The sequence below is a fragment of the Ursus arctos genome, chromosome X (assembly GCF_023065955.2).
Source record: "Ursus arctos isolate Adak ecotype North America chromosome X, UrsArc2.0, whole genome shotgun sequence".
Lineage (NCBI taxonomy): Eukaryota > Metazoa > Chordata > Mammalia > Carnivora > Ursidae > Ursus > Ursus arctos.
Window position 1 is genome coordinate 118,123,700 of NC_079873.1, and position 26,165 is coordinate 118,149,864.

Below are 26,165 nucleotides of genomic sequence, written 5' to 3' on the forward strand. Positions count from 1 at the left end.
AGAGACTAACTTATCCATCACTCTGGCGAGAAAAGCAGCTACGACCACTCTTCAATCCCAGTAGTTAAAATTCCGGAGCTGGGGGACTGAGTGCATTGATTACCAATGCTTCGGAGAGACTAGGAGGTGAGCTGTCTTCCCATCTGTTCCCGCTCTGTGACAGAGGACTAGAAAAGAAGCAGAGGCTGCCCAGGGCTTAAGTGTGAGCTTTGGTTATTTATGAAATGACTCAGCCCATATGCCTAGGCTAGAAATGACAGGAGGCTTCAGGAGGAAAGCTCATGCAGTTTCCTGGAGGTGGCCACGACTGGCTCCTCTTTGGACTGTCGTGTGCCTAGAAGTGCAAGAAGACAAGTAACATCTCTCCTCCCCCAGCTGATAGTGAGCCATTTGGGGCCGATTCACCCCTAATCCCCTCATCGCCTGGATTTTAGCCTGGACAGCATCCTCCACACGCTGGGAAGCAATCCCTGCTGATTCAGGAGGGCCACTGTCAGGAAGACCTCAAGGCGCCTTGTGCAAGTTCTCTCTCTGCTTTCAGGGGGAGACAGACCACTAAGGAATCCGAGGGAGCGCCGTCTCTGCTTGGTGCGGATGGGCTGGGCCTCTCCTAGGTCCCTTGGCCTCCTGCTTTTACTGCCAGCCTTGAGAGCTGGGCAGCTCTGAACAATTGCTATATGACATCCAGAATGTACTCCCAAAAGACCTCTTACCAAGGGAACAGGGAGAATGGGGAGCAACCCAATCTCTTCTGTGTCACTGCCCCTTCATAAACACCAAGGACACCCATGAAGACAGTAAAGTAACTCAGAGGTCCAAGGCTGTATTCTAAATGTCGGCCTTACATCTAGAATCCTTACTTTCTAGGGCTTTACAGTGCTCACCGAATTTTATCACATATTACTTTTTTTTTTAAAGATTTTATTTATTTATTCGACAAAGATAGAGACAGCCAGCGAGAGAGGGAACACAAGCAGGGGGAGTGGGAGAGAAAGAAGCAGGCTCATAGAGGAAGAGCCTGATGTGGGGCTCGATCCCATAATGCCAGGATCACGCCCTGAGCCGAAGGCAGACGCTCAACCACTGTGCCACCCAGGCGCCCCTATCACATATTACTCTTAAAAAAAAAACCTAAATGGGGGCGCCTGGCGGGCTCAGTCCGTTAAGGCGCACGACTCTTGGTTTAGGCTCAGGTCATGGTCTCAGGGTCGTGAGATCGAGCCTGCCGTGGGGTTCCACACTCAGCGGGGAGTCTGCTTCCGAGTTCCCTCTCCCTTGGCCCCTCCCCTGCTCTTGCACGCCGAAGCTCTCTCTCTCTCAAATAAAGCTTCTTTAAAAAACCTAAATGAACTTTATTTTTTTCCTAAATGAACCTTAAAAGCAGAAATAGAATGAAACTCATTTTCTAATCACAATGTGGCAAAACAAAAAGTTAAAAGGAAAACAGCAATATCGTAGAGCTTTGGATCAAAGACGAATTATAATGAAAGCTGCAATTACACATAATTTTAAAATCATCAGTAATAACACGGTGAGGATTAATGTGCCGACTTGACTGGACTAAGAGATGCCCAGATAGCTGGTAAAACATTATTCCTGGGCTGGCCCGTGAGGGTGTTACCGGAAGACATTATACTAGCATCTGACTCAGTGGCTGAGTAAAGCGGTCTGCCCTCACCAAGTGGGTGGGCAGCACCCCAGCTCGAGGGCCTGAACAGAACAAAAAGGTGGAAGAACGAGCACATTCCCTTGCTCTCTTCCTGAGCTAGGATGTCCGGCTGTCCCTGCTTTCAACACAAGCTCCTGGTTCTCTGATTTTCAGACTCTGGGACTTAACGCTGCAACCCCCCAGTTCTCAAGTCTTCCAGCTTGGACTGGGAGTTACACCATCAGACTGGGAGTTACTGATTGATACCACCAGCCGTCCTGGCTCTCCAGCTAGCAGACAACAGACTACGGGACTGCTCAGTCTTCCTAACTCCATGAGCCAATTCCTGTAATCAATCTCTTTCGCTCTCATTTTCTACACACACACACACACACACACACACACACACACACACACCATTGGGTCTGTTTTTCTGGAAAACCCTAACATACAGACATTACGTATAAAACTATGGAATGTGAGTAAGCCAGATTTAGAGGAAAATCCATAACTTAAGTGCTTTTATCATTAAACAGCAAAGAATGAAGAGACGATATCCTGAATGTTTATTGAAAGCCTACACTGTGTAAGGCCTGAACGATACACATTTCATTTAACCTTCAGAGCACTTACGAGATGGTTGCTGGTTTGCGTCCTTCACGGCACTGAGGAGGGAGGCAGGGACTGTATTTTGCCATTATCTTTTGGAAATGTTCAGAAATGTAACTAGGCTCATCCACCAGGATCTCTGTTTCCAAGAATTATTTCACTGTTTCTTGACTCAATGCCACAAGCGTTGATCAGCGCCTGTTACATAGAGGACACTAGAACAAAGAAATAGGTAACAGATGTTCTCTAAGCTGCAAAATCCAGTTGTGCGTTGATGCTATAAATGGGGGGGAGACTGTGTCTCATATGATGACGGCAACTAAGCCTCCTCGCTAAAACCGACCGTCCTGAATGCTCAGAATGATGCGTAAACCCAGCAACCTGGCTACAGAGAGCACAGGGACTGCAACACAGGGTGGGAGCGGGAGGCAGTCGTGGTGCTTGTCGCCACAGCTCAGGGAGGCGGTTCTGAGCTGCGCGAACTACTATTCACGTGATCGAAGCAGGAAGAGCATATGCATTTCCACTTTATTAAAATATTGCATAGATACAGAGCAGTTGGGCACATCCATTCTAAGGCACTGTCCTGGTTTGAATGCAAGTCCACAAGAGAGACAAGAGAAGCCGTTACATTCCATATGGTTCATTTCTACATTCAGACTCCTCCCACGTTACAGGTTTATTGCTACTGGGATCGCAACGTCAACCCCACGCTTATAGCAGCATCGTACAGGGACCCGGATGACAAGAATTAAAGACACACCCTGGCTCTAGCACTTGATAGGATTTGGCACTTAATTCTAAACTCTCTTGCATTGTTCTCCATGTGTTTCCCAACTCTTGTTTAACTAACGATAGTATAAACTCCTTATGAACCTGATTCATGGATTAATGTCTTTACTGGTTTCCATTAAGCCTCGAACAGGACTAGTTGGGCACACAGTAGTTGCCCCTGAAATATTTATAGTCAATATCACTTCCAAGAACTTCAATGGAACAGAAAAAATATATGTACTTTCCCTAATTCTAGGTTAGGGAAAGAATGACTGGTATCTTCATAAAGAGAAAATACTTGAATGTCCTACCTCTTGTATTTTATAACAAGGAACTAGGCTGAATGAATATTTTCAGGTATCAATAGCTATAACTGACAAAGAGAGCTCTTCCCTTGTTACAGGACTTTCAGTCATTACCACGATTACATGAGAAGGTTTATATAAGTAGCAATACGTGTGTGTGGTTATAAGTAAATTTCAAAGAGGCTGAGAATCACTGAGCAACGTGTAAATTATCTCAATTAGTGACCCTCACCTCCTTAAAATGATATGTGTGTGTGTGTGTGTGTATTATATCAGAAAAAATGTATATATGTAAAGAACTTTTCATGCCACCCTTGAAACAACCGGAGATAACTAGGCTTAGATATACCTGTTAAAGAGGGTGTGTTCCAAGGAGTATTTGCAGAATACTAGTTCTGTGGGTTATCACTGGGTGTACATGAAAAAGGGTTCTGGGGTCAAACAGGTTGGCAAAACACTGAGCCAAAAGAGGGGATTTTTTTCCCACCTTTACTGGAGGGCCTCTCAGACATTCTCCTACGCGATGGGCCCTGCGAATCTAGAAAGTGGAGACAGCAGGGAGTCCCAAAGTTATCTGTAAAGCATCTCGTAGAACTGAGGGCTCTACGACACACACTTAGGGGGACACTGCACTAAAGAACGTATAAAATTTTTAAAGCACTGAGAGACACAGGGATGAATACCAAAGGAGAGCACGAGGCAAAAGACACTGGTTCTACTTGTATGAAATCAACTGTCAAATGGATTCTTCCACAAAGAGCTTACTTATTCTGTGAACGAAAGCCATCACCAAATTCATACTCTGCTCTAAGCAGCATCACCCCAGACCGCCAACTAAGCAGATTAGCAAACTCCGCACAATTCCTAAGTGAAGGTTAAAAATCTTAATTTCCTTAAACATAAAAACTTTCCATGGACAGACCCCCGTTCTTACCAGGCAAATGTGTTCCTGACACATTTTTATCATTTGACAAAATACACTGTCTCCTTTCTTGCTACTTAGGACACATAAAGCTTTGAACTAATACGATCGCCTTTAATAACGACAGCAGAATAATTCTGGTGCTGCTACAGGAGACACAATTATCCATCATATTAACCCTACCCTGAAAAGGATTGTCATCAATTATATGCTTTATGCTTTCTATCTACGATACGGTTGGCCTGGGACACAAAACATTTCACTGTCATTAAAAAAAAAAATAAGAGAATAAATCGAATCTGGGAACATTGCAAGAGTAGATGGATATTCTAGAATTCATATACTTTGGAAGATGGGGTTTTAAAATCATTTTTAAAACCTGTTCTCAGAAGCTCAAACGAAAAGATTCTTCCAAGACAAACAGGCTGCTGTTGGTTAAGATTTTTTTTTTTGAGTTCCTGTCAATCTCTGTAGGAGCCTGTCGCCTCTCACGATTCTTAGAGAAGTCCTCTAAAGTGAGTGACCTGGTGCATAATAAGGCCTGCCCTCTGCCTGAAGCTTTTTGAACAATGACTACACTTGTATGGCTTCTCCCCTGTGTGAATTCGTAAATGAATAACAAGGCTTGGTCTCTGTCTAAAGCTTTTCCCACAATAATTACACTTAAAAGGTCTCTCTTCCGTGTGAGTTCTCTGATGCAAAGTGAGAGCTGTCAGTCTGCTAAAACTTTTACCACAACTGTGACATCGGTGAGGTTTCTCACCCGAATGCGTTTTCAGATGTCTTTTGAGACTCGATCCGTGACAAAAGCTTTTTCCGCACTCCAGGCATTTGTACGTTTCTTCTTCGGAGTGGGTTCTCTGGTGGCCTATCAGGTGGGACCGCCGAGTGAATCGCTTGTTACACACGGTGCACTCATAGGGTCTCTCCCCTGTGTGAAGCCGCTGGTGTCGATAAAGGTCCGAGCTGCGGAGGAATCTTTTTCCACACTCAGGGCATTTGTGAGGTTCCTCTCCTGAGTGAATTCGCTGGTGCCCTGTAAGTTGTGACTTCCGAGCAAAACACTTTCCACACTGAGGACATCGGTGAGGCTTGTCCCCTGGACTCTTTTTCTTCTGGGGTCTGGGGTTGAGAGGTTCTTCCAGGTTGGAGTTTTCAGGTTTCTCTCCTGCAGAGGGGGCCTGATGCTCTACCAGTTTGGTTAAATCGGTCTGTAAATCCTCTGGGGGACTCTCCCACTGATTCTCCAACTGTACATAGTCCTTCTGCAAAATGGGACCGTGGAGAGCATTCCCCTCCAGAGTAACAATAAACGGGTACATGTTCTCCAGTTTTTTCTGTTTTGAAGTATCATCTTCATTTTCTATCCCAATCTCAAAACCTGAGAGAAGAAACAGAAATGGCAGCTGTCACTGTGTCCCACAGAGGAAAAAAAAAAAAAAAAAAACGAAGGAAAAAGTGAAGAGTTGTATTAAACCACCAGTAGGAATACAGAAATTCTGAAGGAGAATCCCAAACGCTTTATCCTGATCAAGGCTGAATTTTTCTTTGCTTTCTTCTGTGGTATCAGTGCACAATTACTCACCTATCTTGGAATCAAGTAATTGCTTCATTTCTTTGGACTCTTGTAGTTCTTTCACCCACGCTTCTTCCCGAGGCTCCAACGGAAAGCTCACGTCAAGCTTTGGTATTGGGTATCCTGGCCGTAAGAAAGACGAAAAGCGTAATAGTTGACGTCATCAAGGTCCTTCCTTGATGATATACCTTGGACATGTGGCCGCTGAATGTCTACCTCCTTCCCAGTTAGAATCACTCCACCTGGGGCTTCTTACGAGAGTCTCTCTTCTTTTTTAAAGATAAGAACAAAACATGAAATTCAAGGCTACTCTCCTCTAATCTATGGAAGGGAAGTGATTTTTTCTGTGTTGAAATCAATGCACTAAATGATTTCTGTATCTATTTTGATATTTGATTATTCAGGTTAGAGCCAAAATAGGAAGTAAATCTTCATAAAGTTTTGGCATATTAAAACTGAGAAATGTTGCTATTGAGTACCAAGTGAAGAGAGAGCTAAAAGTAGGGGTTATGAAACTGTTTACTAGAATAATTTCCATTGAGATTTTCAAATTAAAATGGAAAATGACGAAGCTGGCAAGGAGCAAAAGCAGTGTTTGTTTCAGCCCAGGTCTAGAAGTGCACTCTCTTGAAATTAACCCAAACAACTCTCAAAGTCAATCTAAGAACAACTAGAACAAAACGGTGCCTGAGTGGCTGAGTCCATTAAGCAACCAACTCTTGACTTCGGCTCAGGTCATGATCTCAGGGTGGTGAGATCGAGCCCTGCATCAGGCTCTGCACTGAGCGTGGAGCTTGGTTAAGATTCTCTCTCTTAAAAAAAAAAAAAAAAAAAAAAAGAACAACTAGGACAAGATTCTACACTACTGTCCCCTGTGTCCTATCACCCCTCTCCCCACCGAGAGCTATGACTTGCGTTCTCTTTCCCCGACCCTTCCTCACCTTCCTCAGCTCTGGCAAAGTATACTGGTCTGCAATAAAGTGTGGGAGGGAAATTGCTGATTTTAAATCTAAATGCAGGGGCGCCTGGGTGGCTCAGTCAGTGAAGCGTCTGCCTTTGGCTCAGGTCATGATCCTGGGGTCCTGGGATGGAGCCCTGCATCAGGCTCCCCGCTCAGTGGGGAGTCTGCTTCTCCCTCTACCTCTGCCCCTCCCCCCCACTTGTGTACTCTAAAATAAATAAATAAAATCTTTAAAAAAAATTAAATAAATCTAAATGCAGGATTCTGTTTAACTATTAGCATTAGGGTGCTTGAGTGGCTCAGTCGGTGAAGAGTTTGCCTTCAGCTCAGGTCGACTGGGATTGAGTCCCACGATGGGCTCCCTGCTCAGCAGAGAGCCTGCTTCTCCCTCTGCCCCTTACCCTGCTTGTGCACTCTCTCTCACTTTCTCTCGCTCTCTCTCTCTCTCAAATACATAAAATCTTTAAAAATAAGTAAATATTAGCATTATTTTCTTAAATATTATCATTATTAAAATAACATTAGCAAGTTAATGAAAATTTAAGTTTCAAAACATGTCAAAACAGGAAGTGGACTAAAATACCTTGTTTTATATTTTCATGGAAAAAAAAGACCTTTTAAGATGAACAAAAATGCATTTCAAATAAAATTCTGTTTCAACTCACTATATTGTTTTTGTTTAGATTTCAAAGCTATGAGTGGGATCAAAGGGTAATATGGCAGAGGTCAAACAAAACTGGGGGTCACAGATGGAAGGAAGGCCACCATGAAGGGAAAGTGAGAGCAAAGAGAAACTTGAAATAAGCGGAGCAGCAAAGGCGTCAGCGTAAAATATGGATTTATGACCTAAACACAGCATGGGAGATGGACTTCCAGCATGGTACCATGAGGAGCTATGCAGACTTACCTCCTGCTGAAATTGGTGAAAATTATTAAAAATAATAAAAAAAACAAACATTGGTCCTAAGGGCCTATAGCAAACTAGGAAACATCAATTTTTTTTAAATCTGCTAAAATTCACAGATAATAGGGAGAGTCTTCAGATTTTACTTTTTCTTAAAGATTTTATTTATGTATTTAACAGACAGAGAGAACACAGGCAAGGGGAGCAGCAGAGGAAGAGGGAGAAGCAGACTCCCCGCTTCACAGGGAGCCCGATTTGGGGCTCGATCCCAGGACTCTGGGATCATGACCTGAGCCAAAAGTAAACACTTAACCGACTGAGCCACTCAGGCGCCCAGAGTCTCAAGATCTAAACTACCAACAGTTCTCTTCAGTGCCTCTCTCAGCTCCACTCTAGACTGGCGTAACTGGCATAACTAAGGGCCTGGGGCAGCCGCTCCCCCAGCTCTCTTTCAGAGTGCTTCCCTCCTGGGAGGGGCAGGATGTCAGCCTTTCTCATCCTACCCCCAGCTAACCATTGTTGATTCTAAAGTCCAAGCAATGTGGTTGAGAGGTGGGGGCTCCTTTTATCTACCCAGTCCCTACCGGCGGCGTGAAGGCTCTACCCTGGGTGGAGTATTGCTGCGAATCCTAGAGGACTCCCTGATTGTCCTTGTAAAGCAATTGTGATTGTAAGGCAGTGGTTCTATGCCTGCAGAGGCAATTCAAGACCTGAGACCCAGACCTAGTGCTCAGCTCCTAGAGTGGCAGTGTCACTCAGAGATAAGCACACCATTTCCCTGCCTCCAGAGCGAGGTATCAGGGGTTTGACCTGGGGAGAAAAACAGGCCGTAAAACAGGCAGCACCTACTGTACTGGCCAAGAAACTGATTCACTGGCAACAGAGTGAAAACAGTCAAGCCTAAGGATGCTCTCAAAATGAGCAGAGGTCATAATGCAAGGCAACTGGAAGGAAATGGATAGAGTTATTGACCATACACCGTCAACTGTAGGCTGACTAGTTTGCGGGAGAGAACTGGGGGAAAAGACAGCTAGGAGGAGCCCTCCTGGGATCAGAACAAATCTCAAAAATTGACCTCAGGAATTAGCCCAACAAAGGTGTCTGAAATTGACTGGATTCATCTGCAGAGAAATTATGCTCCAGGGCACTGTTGAAAACAACCGAGCAATTAGCTGGCAACTAATGGCTGGGTCAGGTCAGAGAAAGAGACAGCCGAAGAAAACCCTGCACAAAGTATTGTCATTCAAGGGTGACTGTGTGCACACGCAGGGCTGTGCTCCCCGAGGAGCAACATCAAATGTGCACCATTTCAGGGGTGCCTGGGTGGCACAGTCGTTAAGCATCTGCCTTTGGCTCAGGGCGTGATCCCGGCATTCTGGGATCGAGCCCCACATCAGGCTCCTCCGCTGGGAGCCTGCTTCTTCCTCTCCCTCTCCGACTCCCCCTGCTTGTGTTCCCTCTCTCGCTGTCTCTCTCTCTGTCAAATAAATAAGTAAAATCTTTTAAAAAAAATGTGTACCATTTCAGAGTGGACTAGACTTCGCTAAAATAACGCAGCCATTTACCAAACAAATAAACAAACAAATAACAATAACAAGCCCTGGGGAGAAGAAAGAAGGACAGAGAGTTGCTACAATATATTATCTGAAATGTCCAGTTTTCGACAAAACATGATAAGACACGCATGTAGACAGGAAAGTATGACTCATACACTGGGGGGAAAAAAGAGCAGGCAACAGAATCTGCCTATGTGAGTGACTACATACTAAATTCAACAAAGACTTGAAAGTAGCCACTATGAATATGTTCCAAGAATGAAAGGAAACCATGATTAAAGAAGTAAAATTATGGTGACAAACACCACATCGCATCAAACAGAGAATATCCATAAATAGGAAGTATAAAAAAAGCATCCAATGTAAATTCTGGAGTTGAAACGTACAATAACTGCAATGAAAATTCACTAGAATAGCTCAAGAGGAGATCTGAACCGTCAGAAGAATTAGTGAACTTGAAGATAGATCAACAGACATTATACTATCAGAGGAACAGAGAGGAAAAAAAAGAATAAAGGGAAATGAATGGAACCTGAGAGAAAAGTGGGGTGCCACTCAGTGCACTAACAGATATATAATGAGAACCAGGAAAGGTGTGAGAGAAAGGAGCAGGAAAAAAATTGAACAAATAATGGCCCCAAACTGCCCAAACGTACTGAAATACATTCATCTACACATCCAGGAAGCTCAATGAGTTCCAAGTAAGACAAACACGAAGAGATCTACAAACAGTTGCTTGAGAGTAAAACTCCCAGAAGTCACATAAAAGGAAGAAGCCCTTGAAAGAGAACAAGAGAAAAATGACTTGTCACTTACAAGGGAATCCAAATGAAATTAAAAGCGGAGTTCTCATCAGCAACAGTGGAGGCCGGAAGACAGGAGGACAGCACATTCAAAGTGCTCAAAGAAAAATGAAAAATGCCAACCAAGAATCGTAAATCCGGAAAAGCTATCTTTAAAAAATGAATGCAAGGGGGCACCTGGGTGGCTTAGTCATTTAAGCATCAGACTCTTGATTTCAGCTCAGGTCATGATCTCAGAGTCATGAGCTCGAGCCCCGTGTCAGGCTCGGCACTGGGCGGGAAGCTTGTTTGAGATTCTCTCTCTCCCTCTCCCTCTGCACCTCTCCCCTGAGCTCACACTCTCACTCTTTCTCAAAAATAAATAATAAAAAATGAATGTGAAATAACATTTCTGATAAGCAAAAACTAGAGGTCATTGGTAGCAGTCTTGCCTAACAAGAAATACTAAACAAAGGAAGTTCCTCAGTCTGAAAGCTAGTGATTCCAAATGGTAATTTGAATCCACATGAAAAAAAAACAAACGGCAAAAGTAAAGGTGATTATGTAATTACAAAAGACAGTATAAATACTAATTTGTTTCTTTTTCCTCTTAAAAGATTTTAAAAGCAATGGTATAAAACAATATGTATGTAGTGCACTGTTGGGCAAGTAATCGAGAAATGTAATATATTTGCACAAATGAGGTGGATGACAGCAGAACTCTACTGGGCTAAAGAAATGATTCCAGTTAATAACTAAAATCTAAAGGAAAAATGAAGACAACCAGAAATATAAATAAGGTTAATACGACAAAAGCTATAATACCTACTTGCGTTCTTTTCCTCTCTAGCTTTTAGAAGTCTTAAAATTATATAAACTAATATCTTTAACAACACACAGTTGAGTGTCAAACTTTTTTGAGTTTCTAACATTTTTAATATAATATGTCTGACAGCAATACCACAAGAAGGGAGAAAAGAGAATAGAACTATATAGGAGAAATATTTTGGGGGGGGAGGGGCAGAAGGAGAGAGAGAGAGATAGTCTTTTTTTTTTTTAAAGATTTTATTTATTTATTTGTCAGAGAGAGAGACCACAAGCAGGGGGACCAGCAGGCAGAGGGAGAAGCAGACTCCTCGCTGAGCAAGAAGCCTGATGTGGGACTTGATCCCAGGACCCCGGGATCATGACCTCAGCAGAAGGCAGACGCTCGACCTACTGAGCCACCCAGGCGTCTGGAGAGAAAGAATTTTAAGCAGGCTCCACGCCCAGCACAGAGCCCCACAGTGGGCTTGATCTCACAACCCTGAGATCATGACCTGAGCCAAAATCAAGAATTGGACACTTAACTGGCTGAGCCACCCAGGCACCCCAGGAGAAATATTTCTATATTTCACTAGTATTAAATTAATGCAAGTCTAAAGCTGATTATATTAAGAGGTACGTGCTAATCCCTAGAGTAACCGCTAAAGAAATAACTCAAAAAATGCCAAAAATTCATTTACGTAAAGTGTTACATTCAAAATATTTACTTAGCACAAAAAAAAAAAAACCCAGCAAATGAAAGAAAGAGAAAAAAGATAGAAGACATACAGAAAACAAAAAGTAAAACGGCAGATGTAAATTACACCATATCAAAAATAAGATTTTTGTATGGATCCAATATGTATGGATTAAACAATTCAATCCTGGGGCGCCTGGGTGGCTCAGTCGTTAGGTGTCTGCCTTCGGCCCAGGGCCTGATCCCAGGGTCCTGGGATCGAGCCCCACACTGGGCTCCCTGCTCTGCTGGGAGCCTGCTTCTCCCTCTCCCACTCCCCCTGCTTGTGTTCCCTCTCTGGCTGGCTGTGTCTCTCTCTGTCAAATAAATAAATAAAATCTTTAAAAAAATAAAAAAATAAACAATTCAATCAAAAGGCAGAGACTGTCATACTAGATTTTATTTTATTTTTATTTTTTAAAAGATTTTATTTATTTATTTGACAGAGATAGAGACAGCCAGTGAGAGAGGGAACACAAGCAGGGGGAGTGGGAGAGGAAGAAGCAGGCTCATAGCAGAAGAGCCTGATTTGGGGCTCAATCCCATAATGCCGGGATCACGCCCTGAGCCGAAGGCAGACGCTTAACCGCTGTGCCACCCAGGCGCCCCTGTCATACTAGATTTTAAAAATCCAACTATATGCTGTCTATGGGAGACACTTTAGATTCAAAGATACAAACAGACTGAAAGTAAAGGGATGGACAAAGATGTATCTTGCAAATAACCACCAGACAGCCAGAGTGACTACACTAATAGCAGACAAAACGGACATCAAAACAAAAAAAAGTTACTAGAGATAAAGAAGATCATTTTATAATGATAAAATGACGAATCAATCAGGAAGATATAACTATAACCATATGTGCACTTAAAAACAAGAGTACCAGGAGCGCCTGGGTGGCACAGCGGTTAAGCGTCTGCCTTCAGCTCAGGGCGTGATCCCGGCGTTATGGGATCGAGCCCCACATCAGGCTCCTCCGCTATGAGCCTGCTTCTTCCTCTCCCACTCCCCCTGCTTGTGTTCCCTCTCTCGCTGGCTGTCTCTATCTCTGTCGAATAAATAAAATCTTTAAAAAAAAAAAAAAACAAGAGTACCAAATACATGATCACAAAAACTTACAGAAACGGTAAAAGAAACAGACAACTGAGCAATGACAGCTGGAGACTTCAATCCCTCTTTACACTGCTGGATAGAAAATCTAGGCGGAAGATCAATAGAAGACAAAATTTATAAACCAAAATTTATAAATGTCACAGACGTTTATAGAGCGCTCCAACCAAAAAGCGCAGAATATGCATTCTTCTCAAGTGCACGTGGAAAATTCTGCAGGGCAGTCACGAGGCTACACCATAAAACAAACGTTCAAAAATGTAAAAGGATCACAGTGACAACATATATTCTCCCAGCAAAATGGAATGAAATTAGAAATAAATAACAGAAAGAAATCTGGGGACTTCACAAATACATGGAAAATAAACAACACACTCCTAAACAATCAATCAAAGAAGAAATCAAAAGGGAAATTAGAAATATTTTGAGATAAATGAAAATGAACATACAATATACCAAAACTTAGGAACGTACCTAAACCAGTGCTTAAGGGGAAATGTATAGCTATGAATGCCTTTATTAAAAAGAAAGAAAAATCTCAAATCAATAACCTAATTTTCACCTTAAAATATTAGAAAAAGAAGAGCAAACGAAACCCAGAGCAACGAGAAAGAAAATCATAAAGATCACAGCAGGATTTAATGAAATAAAGAACAGTAAAACAATAGAGAAAATCAATGAAACCAAGGTTGGTTCCTGAAAAAAATTTAACAAAATTGACAAAACTTCAGTAAATTGACCAAGAGAAGAAGAGAGAAAACTCAAGTTATTACAAGCAGAAATGACAGGGGAGACATTACTAGTAACCTTACAGAAATAAAAAGGATTATAAAGTAATACTATAATACACACAGCTGTATGGAAATACATTAGATAAATGAAATGTACAAATTCCTAGAAATATACAAACTACCCAAAATTGATTCAAGAAGAAATATAAAATTGGAATAGACCTATAACAAGTAAAGAGACTAAACCAGTAAACAAAACACTTCTCACAAAGAAAAGCCCAGGCCCGGATGGCTTCAATGGTTAATTCTACCAAACACTTAAAGAATTAACACTGATTCTACATAATTTCTCACTGAATAGAAGAGAATGGGATACTTTCCAACTCACTTTACTGGCATAAGGAAAGAAAAATGTATCAGTGCAATAGAATCAATATTCCAGAAATATCCTTGACATTTAATGTCAACTGATTTTTGATAAAGGTACCAAGACAATTCAATGGGGAAAGAATAGTCCCTTCAACAAATGGTGCTGGGACGACTGGATGTGCACATGCAAAAGAATGAAGTTAAACCCCTACCTCATACCATACACAAAAATTAACTCAAAATGGATCAATGACCTCAATTTAAGAGCTAAATCCACAAGACCCTTTGAACAACATATAGGTATAAGTCTTCATGACCTTCAATTAGCAACAGTTTCTTAAATTTCTTAAATCCAAAGTATAAATAACAGAAGAAAAAATAGAAATTCTTCCTAAACATCTCCAAAAACTAGAAAAGGAGGGAAGACTTCCCCACTCATTCTATGAGGCCAATATTACCCTGATAACAAGATCTGATAAAGACAGGACCAAAAAAAACTACAGACCAGTATCTCTGATGAAAATGGATGCAAAAATCTTCAACAAAATACTAGCAAATCAAATCCAGCAACATATGAATTATACACCAGGATCAAGTGGTATTTATCTCAGGAATGCAGTGTTGATTTAACATTCAAAAGTTAAGGAAATAGGGGCGCCTGGGTGGTTCAGTGGGTTAAGCGTCTGCCTTCGGCTCAGGTCATGATCCCAGGGTCCTGGGATTGAGTTCCAAGTCTGGCTCCTTGCTCAGGAGGGAGCCTGCTTCTGCCTCTGCCTGCTAGTCCCCCTGCTTGTGCTCGCTCTCTCTGACAAATAAATAAAACCTTAAAAAAAAGTGAAGGAAACATACCATTACAAAAGAATGAAGAGTAAAAACCACATGGGTCATCTAAATAGACACATTAAAAGCATGTGACAAAATTCACCAGTTTCTTGATAAAAAACACTCAGTAATCCATGAAGAAGGGAATTTCCTCATGCTGATAAAAGGAGTCTATGAGGGGCGCCTGGGTGGCACAGCGGTTAAGTGTCTGCCTTCGGCTCAGGGCGTGATCCCGGCGTTATGGGATTGAGCCCCACATCAGGCTCCTCTGCTATGAGCCTGCTTCTTCCTCTCCCACTCCCCCTGCTTGTGTTCCCTCTCTCGCTGGCTGTCTCTATCTGTGTCAAATAAATAAATAAAATCTTTAAAAAAAGGAGTCTATAAAGGACCCACAGCTAATATCATAAATAACGACAAAAGACTAAATACATTTCCCCCCTGAAATAAGGAGCAAGACAAGGATCCTCAGTCTCACCATGTATGTTCAATATTGTACTGGAGGTTCTAGCCAGGGTAATTAGGCAAAGAAAAAAAAAGAAAGAAAAGATATTGAGGGGCGTCTGGGTGGCTCAGTTGGTTAAGTGTATGCCTTTGGCTCAGGTCATGATCCCAGGGTCCTGGGATCAAGCCCTGTTTCGGGGAATCCCTGCTCAGTGTGGAGTCTGCTTCTTCCTCTGCTCCTTCCCCTGCTCGTGGTCTCTCTCTCGCTCACTCTCTCTCTCTCAATTAAATAAAATCTTTTTTAAAAAGAATGGAATATGAGAAGTAAAACTCTCTTCTCAGATGACATAATCTTTGATATAGAAAATTCTAAGGAATACACTAAAAAACAATCCGAACTAATAAATAAGTTAAGTAGGATTACAGGACACAAGACCAATACACAAAAATTAATTGTAATTCTATATTGTTTTATTTTTTATTTTTTTAAAGATTTTATTTATTCATTTGAGAGAGAGACAGAGAGAGCTCAAACAGGGGGAGCAGCAGAGGCAGAGGGAGAAGCGGACTCCCCGCTGAGCTGGGAGCCTGATGTGGGGCTCCATCCCAGGACCCAGAGATCATGACCTGAGCTGAAAGCAGATGCTTAACCATCAGGCGCCCCTCTATAAATTTGTAAAGAACAATCCAAAAATTAAAAGAAGAAAACAATTCCCCACTGAAAATACTATTAAAAAGAATAAAATACTTAGGAACAAATTTAATAAACGCAGTTTAAAACTTATACTTGGGAAACTACAAAATACTGTAAAAACCAAAATAAGATCTAAATAAATGGAAAAGCACCCCGTGTGCATACATCACAAATTTAATATTGTTAACATGGCAATACTCCCCAAATTGATCTACAGATTCAATACAACCCCCACCAGAATCCCAGCTGACTTCTTTGTAGAAACTGATAAGCTGAGTCTAAATATTATATGGAATTGTCACAAACTCAGAACAGCCAAAACAATCTTGAAAAATAAAAAATTTGAGAGCCCTCACGCATTTGTATTTCCAAATATACTGTAATGCAATAATAAAGACATGTGGTGTTTCCATATACATCAATGGAACAGAAATGACTGTCCAGCAACAAACCCATATACCTGTGGTCAACCGATTTTTGACAATGGGTTCAAGGCCACTCAATATGAAAAGAATGACCTTTTTAGCAAATCATCCTGAAACTGAATATGCCAAAATATATATAAATAGGGGCACCTGGGTGGCCCAGTCCCTTAAGCATCTGCCTTCGGCTCAGGTCATGATCCCGGGGTCCTGGGATGGAGTCCCCATGTTGGTCTCCCTGCTTAGCGGGGAGCCTGCTTCTCCCTCTCCCCTGCCCCTCCCCACTGCTACTGCTCTCCCTCTCAAATAAATAAAATCTTTAAAAATATATATATATATAAAAATATATATAAATATATACATTATTTGGACCCCCACTGTGCAACTTATACTAAAATTAATTGAAAATGAATTAAAGCGTTAAATGCAAGCTAAAACTATAAACTCCTAAGACAAAATTTAGGGGTAAATTTTCATGACCTTGTATTAGGCAATGATTTCTAAGATATGACATAAAAACACAAGCAACAAAAGAAAAAATAATTAAATTTTTAAAACCTATGCTACAAAGAACACTATTAAGGAAGTGAAAAGAAGGGCACCAGGGTGGCTCAGTCAGTGAAGTGTTGGCTTTTGGTCATGACCCCAGGGTCCTGGGATGGAACCCCGCCTCTGGCTCTCTGCTCAGCAGGGGAGTCTGCTTCTCCCTCTCCCTCTGCCTCTACTCGTGCTCTCTCTCTTTTTTTTTTTAAGATTTTATTTTTATTTTTATTTCTTTGACAGAGAGGCAGCGAGAGAGGGAACACAAGCAAGGGGAGTGTGAGAGGGAGAAGCAGGCTTCCCGCCGAGCAGGGAGCCCGATGCGGGGCTCGATCCCAGGACTCTGGGATCATGACCTGAGCCAAAGGCAGATGCTTAACGGCTGAGCCACCCAGGTGCTCCTACTCGTGCTCTCTCATTCGCTCACTCTCTCTCAAATAAATAAAGTCTTTAAAAAAAGAAAGTGAAAAGACAAACCACAGAACACGAAAGAATACTTGCAAGTCATGTATCTAGTAACAGATTTTTATCTAGAATATACAAAGATCATACACAACTCAATAATAAAAACATATATAATCCAATTTTAAAATAGGCCAAAAATCTAAATAGGCATTTCTCTAATGAAGATATAAAAGTGACCGATAAGCCCATGAAAAGATGCTCAACACCATTAGTCTTTGAAGAAACACAAATCTCAATTAGACAGCACTTAACACCTACTAAGACGGCTAGAATAAAAATGTCAGATTCTTCTCAAGTGCACATGAGACAGTCTCTGGGATATAGACCATATGTTAGGCCACAAGTTAGTGCCAATATATTTAAAAACAGAGATATCATTCAAAGTACATACTCCAGCCACAATGGGATGAAGTTAGAAACAGAACAGAGGGAAAACTGGAAAACTGACAAACTTGTGAAAATTAAGTAACACCTCTTACACAACCAATGGATAAAGAAGAAATCACAAAGAAAATTAGAAAATACTTAGAGATAAATGAAAATGAAAACACAAAGTACCAAAACATATGAGACACAACTGAATGCGGTACTAAGTAGGGGATTTACAGATAGCTGTAAGCACTTACATTAGTAAACAAAAAGGATCCCAAAACAATAACATAACTTTACAACTTAAGGAACTATTAAGAAAAGAAAAATACTAAGCCCAAAGCTAGCAGAAGGAAGGAAACAATAAAGCATAGGCAGAGATAAACAAAATAAAGACTAGAAAGACAATAGGGAAAATCAATGAAACCAAAAATTGGTTTTTTAAAAAGATCAATGAACTTGAGAAATCTTTAGCTAGATGAACTAAGAAAAAGAAAAAGAATACTCAATTTGTTAAAATTAAAAAGGACAAATAAAGTAAGATGAAAATAGAGAGGGAGGCAAACCGTAAGAGACACTGAACTCTAGGAAACAAATTGAAGGTTGCTGGAGGGGAGGTGGGTGGGGGGATGGGGTAACTGGGTGATGGGAATTAAGGAGGGCACTTGATGGAATGAGCACTGGGTGTTCTTTGCAACTGACGAATCACTGAATTCTACCCCTGAAACTAATACAGTATATGTTAACTACATTGAATTGAAATAAATAATTAAAAAACTAAAGTGGTGATATTACCAATGATTCTACATAAATAAAAAGAATTGAAAGACAACTATGAACAACTGTACATAAACAAATTGGCTAACCAAATGAAATGGATAAATTACCAGAAACACAAAACCTACCAAGACAAAATCATAATGAGCTGGAAAAATCTGAATAGGCCTATAACCAGGAAGATTGAAGCAACGATCAAAAATCTCCTGACAAAGAAAGGCCCTAAACCTGAAGCCTTCGCTGGTGGATTCTACCAAACATTTAGAGAAGAATTAATACCAATGGTTCGTAAACTTTTCCAAAAAAAAAAAATGAAGGGGAGGAGACACTTCCTAACCCATTCTGAGGCCAATATTACCCTGATACCAAAGCCAGAAAAGACACTCTAAGAAAACGACACACCAAAATCCCTTATAAACACTGATACAAAAAAACCTCAACAAAATATTAGCAAATTGAATTCAGCAGCATATTTAAAGGATTATACACCATGACCATGTGATATTTGTTCCTGGAATGCAAGGATGTTTCAACATATGAAAACCAGTCAATGCAATATGCCACATTAACAGAATGAAGGAAAAAAAATACATTATCATCTCAAATGATGTGGAAAAGCATCTGACAGAATTCAATACCCTTTCATGATAAAAAACACTCAACAAAACAGGAACAGAAGGAAATTGCCTCCACATAATAAAAGCCATATATGAAAAACCCAGAGGGAACTTTATACTCAATGGTGAAAGACTGAAAGATTTTCCTCTAAGGTCAGGTAGAAGGCAAGGATGCCTGCTTTGGCCACGCTATTCAACACAGTACTGCAAGTTCTAGCTAGAGCAATTAGGCAAAAATAAATAAATAAATAAATAAATAAATAAATAAATAAACTGGAATATATAGAATATATAAAAAAAATAAAACTGGAAAAGATGAAGTTAAATGATCTCGATTGGCAGATTATATGACCTAATATGTAGAAACCTTGAAGATTCCATTAAAAAACTGTTAAAATTCATAAATGAATTCAGCAAAGTATCAGGATACAAAATGAACATGCAAAAATCAGTTCCATTTCTATATACTAACAATGAACAATGCAGAATTCTCGAAACTATGAATACAATTCCATTTACAATAGCACTAAAAAGAATAAAATACTTAGGAGTTAAGTATGTGAAAGACTTGTACAATAAAAATTACAAAACATTGGTGAAAGAAATTCAAGCAGATATAAACAAAACACATCCCATGTTCATGGACTAGAAGACTTGATATTGTTAAAATGTCAATACTACCAAAAGTGATCTACAGATTCAATACAATCTCTATCAAAACCCCAATGATACTTTTTTTTGCATTAATAGAAAAACCCAGGGGCACCTGGCTGGCTCAGTCAGTTAAGCATCCAGCTCTTGATTTCAGATCAGGTCATGATCTCAGGGTTGTGAGATCGAGCCCCACAATTACAATTCTCTCTCTACCTCTCCCTCTGCTCCCAACTGTTGCTCACTCTCTCACCCTCTTAAAAAAAAATTAATAAAAAAATCCACACCTAAAATTTATATGGAATCTCCAGGGATGCCCAAATAGACAAAAAAAATCTTGGAAAGGAAGAACAAAGCTAGAGGTCTCACACTTCCTGTTTTCAAAACTTAATAAAAAGTAACAGTAATAAAAATAGTTTGGGACTGGCATAAAGACAGGCATATAGACCAGTGGAATAGAGAGCCCATAAATAAACCTTCATATATATGGTGAAATGATTGTTAACAATGATACCAAGATCATTCAACAGAGAAACAATACTCTTTTCAACATATGGCGCTGGAAAAACTGGCTTATGCATGTGCAAATAAATGAAGTTAGAACCTTACATAACAGCACGTGCAAAAACTAACACAAAACGGATCAAAGACCTAAAATTAGGACCTAAAATTATAAAAGTCTTAGAAGAAAGCATAGAAGAAAAGCTTCCCGACATTAAATTCGGCAATGATTTCTTGGATATGACACCTAAAGTATTGGCAACAAAAGAAAAAAGTGGACACAGAGTACTTCACGAAAAATTTAAAAATTTATCCATCAAAAGCTTCAACAGAATAAAAAGGCAACCCACAAATGGGAAAAAATTTGCCAATCCTACCTGATAAGGAATTAATAGCCAGAATATATAGAGAACTCTAAAATGCAACGACAAAGAAAGCAACCTGATTTTGCAACGTGCGAAGGATGTGAACAGACATTCTCCAAAGCAGATATCCAGATGGTCAATAAGCACACGTTCGATACCATGAATCACTTGGGAAATACAAATCCAAACTGCCCTGAGATGCCCCCTCACACCGATTAGGGATCTTACTATCACAAAACGGAAAGCAACAAGTGTTGGTGAGGATGTGGAGAAACTGGAAAAGTTATGCACCGTTGATGGGCATGTAAACTGGCGCAGCTGCTGTGGAAACCAGTGGGGCCGCTCCTTGAACAATTAAACACAGAATTCCCATACGATTCAGCAATTCCACCTCTAATTATATGCCCAAAAGGAGCAAAAGCAGGGTCTCAAAAAGATATCTGCACACCCATGTTCATACAGGCGTTATTCACAACAGCTAAAACACAGAAGCAACCCAAGTATATGCTAATGGAACCGGATCAACAAAATGTGGGGTATACACACAGGGACGTATTAGTTACTCTTCACCTGCAGGAAAATACGGACACGTGCGACAACCTGGGTAGCCCTTAAGGACATTCTGCTAAGTGAAATCAACAACAGATGCTGTACGATTCCGTTTATATGAGGTACACAGAGGAGTCCAATTCAGAGAGACAGAAAGCCGAACGGCAGTCTCCAGGGGCTGGGGAGATGCGAAGTTATTGTTCAGATGAGTACGGGGTTTCAGTTTTGCAGAACGAAAGAGTTATGGAAATGGATGGTAGGGATAGTTTCACTTTATGAATGTATTCAATACCATGAACTACAGATGTCAAAATGATGAAGATACTAAATCTTATGTGTATTTTACAACAATAAAAAAAAAAACTGAAAAGAGAAAAATAGGCTTCCTGAGCAGGGTCATCAGCCGAAGGCGTTTTGGATCCCACATGATGTTCCCTGGCCATTCCCAGAGCGGCATCCCTCCCCCTCCTCCCGATCACAGAGCCCCGCTTCCATCCACTCCTCAGGGTTTCTAACCCAACCCCAAGCCCGGGGAGCTCTCGAGCTCTCAAAACACGAACCACAGAAAGGCAAGCAAACCCTGGCCTTACCAGGGTCCAGGAAGGGCTGGCAATCCCCCGCAGCACCGTAGCCCAGCTCCGGCAGCCCCGCCTGGGGGATCCAGGCCTCCGCCACCGGGGCCTCCGGGGCAGGCGCCATCACCTGCAGGGCCGGCGACTCCAGGTGGATGTTGGGTGGCACGTGTGCCGGTCCCACTGGTGCCAGCTCCTCCAACAGCATTTCCTGCCGATCCATCTGGGGGAAATGGCACAACCCGTCACTCTCCAGCCTACACCGGCACCACCCGGTGGCAGCAATGGGAGCCGCCCGCGTCATTGTAATTTTCCAGGACCCACATAAAAAAAGAAGACGTGCGTGATTACACCCAATAGGGCTAAAATATCACACTGTCAGAATGTAATCAGTATGAACGAGTATCCACGAGACATTTCAGCCACTTGGTCTTCCATACTCAGTCTTCTGAATGTGGTGAGCATTTTATACCTGGAGCACTTCTCCGTTTGGACCAGCCAGGTTTCTAGCGCTCAAGAGCCACGCTTGGCTGGAGGCTACCACGCTGGGCAGTGCACGGTGAGGCCACAGGCAGATCAAATTCTACAGAGCAAGCCAAACCCGGGCGACAGAAAGGAAGGGAACACCATAAATTCATTCTATCCTGGGGGGGGGGGAGGCGGCGGGAAACTCTGGAAGACTCTGGTTTGGGCAGGCTAACCGCACAGCCTTATCGACACCCAATGCCGGGCCCCTACGGCCCAACGGGAAGCCCTTTCTCCCTTCTGCCAAAGGTTCTGCCCTGTGCCAGGTGCTTCTGGGCGGGGTGGGGGGGCAGTGGCGCCGCCACCGAAGGCTGGTGTGGCGCGACAGCAGGTGGCTATCAGACCTCAGCAGGCGGAGACGGGAGTAGGGGTCATTCCCACTGCGGAACTGCTCCAGGTCCCCACAGCTTTGGAGTGTCCCCGCACAAACTTTCATCTAGGGAGAAAGAGCTGGCAAGAACCTCGCCCTGCTGCTCATAGAGACACAAGGTACTTGGGCATGATTTAGCACCACTTGAATCTCTAGGAAAGCCCGGCTCTGGAAATCAAGCAACCACTCTATCGCTTTCTGTGCAGATCTCCTGACCCGTGTGGCCACTTTGGAAAATCACGGAGCAGCCGTGCCGCTGGCTGTCGCCTTCACAGTGAGTCTCTGCACAGACGCGAGCACGTGACCACCTCCTGAGGTCTTCCGGTGCCTTCAGGCCCCAGCGTGTGTGTTCACACGCTCATTCGATCATGACAGACTACGCTCCCTTTCCTTCATATCCGTTCTGGGCTCCACTGGACTCGGGTTGGCAACATTTTCTTATGAAGAGCCAGATAATAAATAATTTACACTTTGTGGGGCATGCTGGTCTACTGCCTACAGTTCTTGTATAAACAACCCTTTTAAAGGGTAATAACCAGGGACACCTGGGTGGCTCTGCCTTCGGCTCAGGTCATGATCCCGGGGTCCTGGGATCGAGTCTCACATCAGGCTCCTTGCTCAGCGGGGAGTCGGCTTCTCCCTCTGCCTGCCGCTCCCCCTGCTTGTGCTCTCTCTCTCGCTGAAAAGTAAATAAATAAAATCTTTCCAAAAAATAGAAATAAAAAGATAATAACCATGATTAGCTCACAGGCAGCAGAAAACAGGCCATGAGCTGCATTTGGCCCACAGACGACAGAGCACTTCTTAATAGTAATGTTTCTGGTTTTGTGTAAGTAGGTTAGATTATACATAAGTTTCATTTCAGGCCAGTAGAAGAGGCAGTACCAAATATTTGCTACAGAACAGGAGTTGGGTTTAATAGTTGAGACTCCCTGAGCCCTATACGCTAATTCCAGCAGAAGGGAAAACTGAAAATTACTTCAGGGAAAGCATGGAGCTCAAAACGCAATGTCTGATCTAGTATCAGATGTCTCTGCCACTTCTATTTGTCTGATTACCAAGATCCCAGACTCTTTCCTCACCTGCTGCTCTGGTATGTCAAGTTCTCTCTGTAAGTCTTCTATCAGAGACACGACTCTCTCTCTGTTCTCTGGGCAGTGTTCCCTCACCCAGGTCTCTATCTCCGTGGGCAGAATAGTTAGGAACTGCTCCAACACCAGCAGCTCCAGGATCTGTTCCTTAGAACGCATCTTTGGCTTCAGCCATTGACAGCAGAGCTCCCAGAGTTTGTTGAAGGCTTCGTGAGGCCCGGCTGCTTCCTTGTACTGGAACTGCCTAAAGCGCTGGCGGAAAACTTCACAGTCGGCATCATAGTCTTGAAACACGGAGCCCTGATTCAACGAGGCCTGGATTGCACAGCCCAGGGCCACCGCCATCGCCCCGTTCTGGCCGTCTGCAATTTCTCTGGGGCCTGAAGTCTCAGATTCCAATCTGGTTCTCTCTGTAGGCGTGAAGGGGGAGCCACCCACAGCTGAGGACAGGACAGAAGCAGAGAGGAAGAACAGCAGTGGTTACCCCAGGCCATACTCACTTCCCTTAACCGGCTTACTTTCTACCAAGCCCTGGAGCAGCAGACCTTAATCTTTGTTGGTGATATTGAGAATCTACTGAATCACTGTGATCATGGAATCACTTCCTAGAAAAATACACAGGCACGTCTAATTCTGCATCCATTTCCCAAAAATTTACAAAATGTTCTAGAGCATTCACGGCCCCTCTAGAACTCCGCTACCCAATATGGTGGCCACAAGTTCCATGTGGCCGTTTTAGTTTAAATTCATTGAAATTGCACTTTCAGGTTCTCATTCAAAGTAGCCACATTTCAAGTGCTCCAGAGATATCACTGTAGAAAGTTCTATTGGACAGCTCAGCTCTAGAATTCCAATGATCCAAGGCTAAGAACCTCTTCCTGTAAATGAACCACAATAGATGTGCTGGGCTGTAACCCCACTCCCAGTCTAATACAAGCTGTCTTCTGTCTCTGAATATACACAGGCCACAAAAGAAATGGGGGAGTACTGATGAACAACCCTGAAAGTCCATGTGCCTTTCAGTGACCCATGGTCACCGTCAATCACCAGGATCTTAGCTACACCCTTGCCTCCACAGGTTGCGAATCCACAACCCTTCGTTCCTCTCCACTCAGCACACGTGCGCTCCAGCCAACATCAGCCTGACCCCCGTCCTGCGGTGTCATGCCAAGTGGCTTTCTCCTGGGAAAGATACACTGCCCCAGGGCAGGCCGCCAACCATCTGGTCTGAACGAGGAACGAAGGACACTAATCACATTCTTCATGCCATGTCCATGTGCTGTTCGAAGTCTCCTGCATATATCAGGTCACACGGGCCTCACCCAGAGCTAGGAGGTGGAACTAGTATGATGCCCTGAATACAGATGAGGGGACTGAAGTTTGTAGCTCAGGAGGATTGAATAACTTGTCCCAGGTCACACAGTCAATGCCAGAGGAAAATGGTGAGAAGGTTAGAAAGAACAGATCTCTGCAATGCTCATGTCTAATATCATCCAAATGTTCTTAGTGCAATGTCTGATCACAGACGTGGGCACACGCGGGTTTCAATACCAGTACCCACACTATGCTACAGATCTTCTCTCTGTATTTGCCAAGATGCCTCACGTATCTGTCCTCCTCCCTGGAGTGGCACAATAAATAAATAAATCCTTTATCTTGATGCTAACCTGACCTTTAGCAGCAGACCCATCCCCGTATGATAACCTGCTCACTTTGTGACCCTGACACCCAGCGCATCTGTCTTTAACATGAAAATAATCGTAGCATCAATATAAAATTCCCTGTGCTGCATCCAGCTGCGTGGAAGCGAGCGGCAGCGTGCCTGGCCTGGCACACAGGAAGCGCTCAAGCAAGGTTATTGCCGCCCCCCCCCCACGACTTATTCCTAGAAAGCTTCCACGTCCCCAGCCTAGGCACCGAACCCTCCTCGCTGGAAGGCATCCAGGAACCCGCAGGCTGGGGCTGTGGACCCGCCCTGACCATGCTCAGCCTCACAGCCCGCCGCCCTCCCCAGATGGGCCCGAACCCTCCACCACGTCCAGCAGGGCCCCGATTGTCCCGCCGTCCCTCCATCCGCCCTTCCGCAGGCAAACCTCACTGCACCCCAGGACTCACGGCTTCTCCCCAAACCGGCCCGAGCGAGCCCGCGCTCACACGGCCCACGGATAAAGAGGGTGTGTGCAAAGCGAGCACTCGGGGAAAGCCGGGGGGGGGGGGACACGTCGCGGGAACTTCTAAAAGCCGGTTACAAATCGGCTGCCCCGGGCGCGGGCACGGCCCCAGCGCGCTCCCCACAGGATGTCCCTGCGCCCCGACGGGTGCTCCCGACCCCGAACAACCCTGGGAAGGCCCGGCCGGGTCGCAGGGAGCGGCGGCGGGGACCCGGGCCGGAGAGGGGCCCGCCGCCGGTCGCTCGTCCACGCGCCCGCCGCCGGGTCAGGGTTGGCGGCAGCCAGTTGGCGTAGCCCTAGCGGGAAAGGAGCCCCGCCGCCCGCGCCCGCGCCCCAGGGACGGCCACGCCCTCTGGCCGCTCAGGGACTCACCGCCTCGGCGCCCACGGCTCTCCCAGGCTCCCCGGGGCAGCTGCGCAGGACGCAGGCGCGCGC

At 43.4% G+C, this 26,165-nt stretch overlaps 1 protein-coding gene across 2 annotated transcripts; it reads right to left on the minus strand.

Moving 5' to 3' along the window:
* Positions 1 to 2,768: 2,768 nt before the first annotated feature.
* On the minus strand, positions 2,769 to 26,165 carry ZNF449 (zinc finger protein 449). Of its 2 annotated transcripts, none has more exons than XM_026520657.4 (5): positions 26,103 to 26,165; positions 23,551 to 23,999; positions 21,592 to 21,796; positions 5,844 to 5,957; positions 2,769 to 5,639 (listed from the first exon to the last, which is right to left on the minus strand). In XM_026520657.4, exons 2-5 carry the CDS (start codon positions 23,902 to 23,904, stop codon positions 4,756 to 4,758), a joined length of 1,557 nt encoding a protein of 518 aa, XP_026376442.1. In that variant the 5' UTR covers positions 23,905 to 23,999; positions 26,103 to 26,165; the 3' UTR covers positions 2,769 to 4,755. The 2 variants fall into 2 exon arrangements, with proteins under 2 accessions (XP_026376442.1, XP_044247583.1); XM_044391648.3 differs by lacking the exon at positions 26,103 to 26,165 and adding an exon at positions 25,675 to 26,059.

Bases quoted from the DNA above. Each gene is read 5' to 3' on its own strand.
- ZNF449 (XM_026520657.4), bottom strand. From the start codon at position 23,904: ATGGCGGTGGCCCTGGGCTGTGCAATCCAGGCCTCGTTGAATCAGGGC. The intron at 5,958-21,591 runs GTAAGGCCAGGG...TCTTACGGCCAG, and splicing joins CCAGCCCTTCCTGGACCCTG to GATACCCAATACCAAAGCTT. The intron at 5,640-5,843 runs GTGAGTAATTGT...TTCTTCTCTCAG, and splicing joins ATTACTTGATTCCAAGATAG to GTTTTGAGATTGGGATAGAA.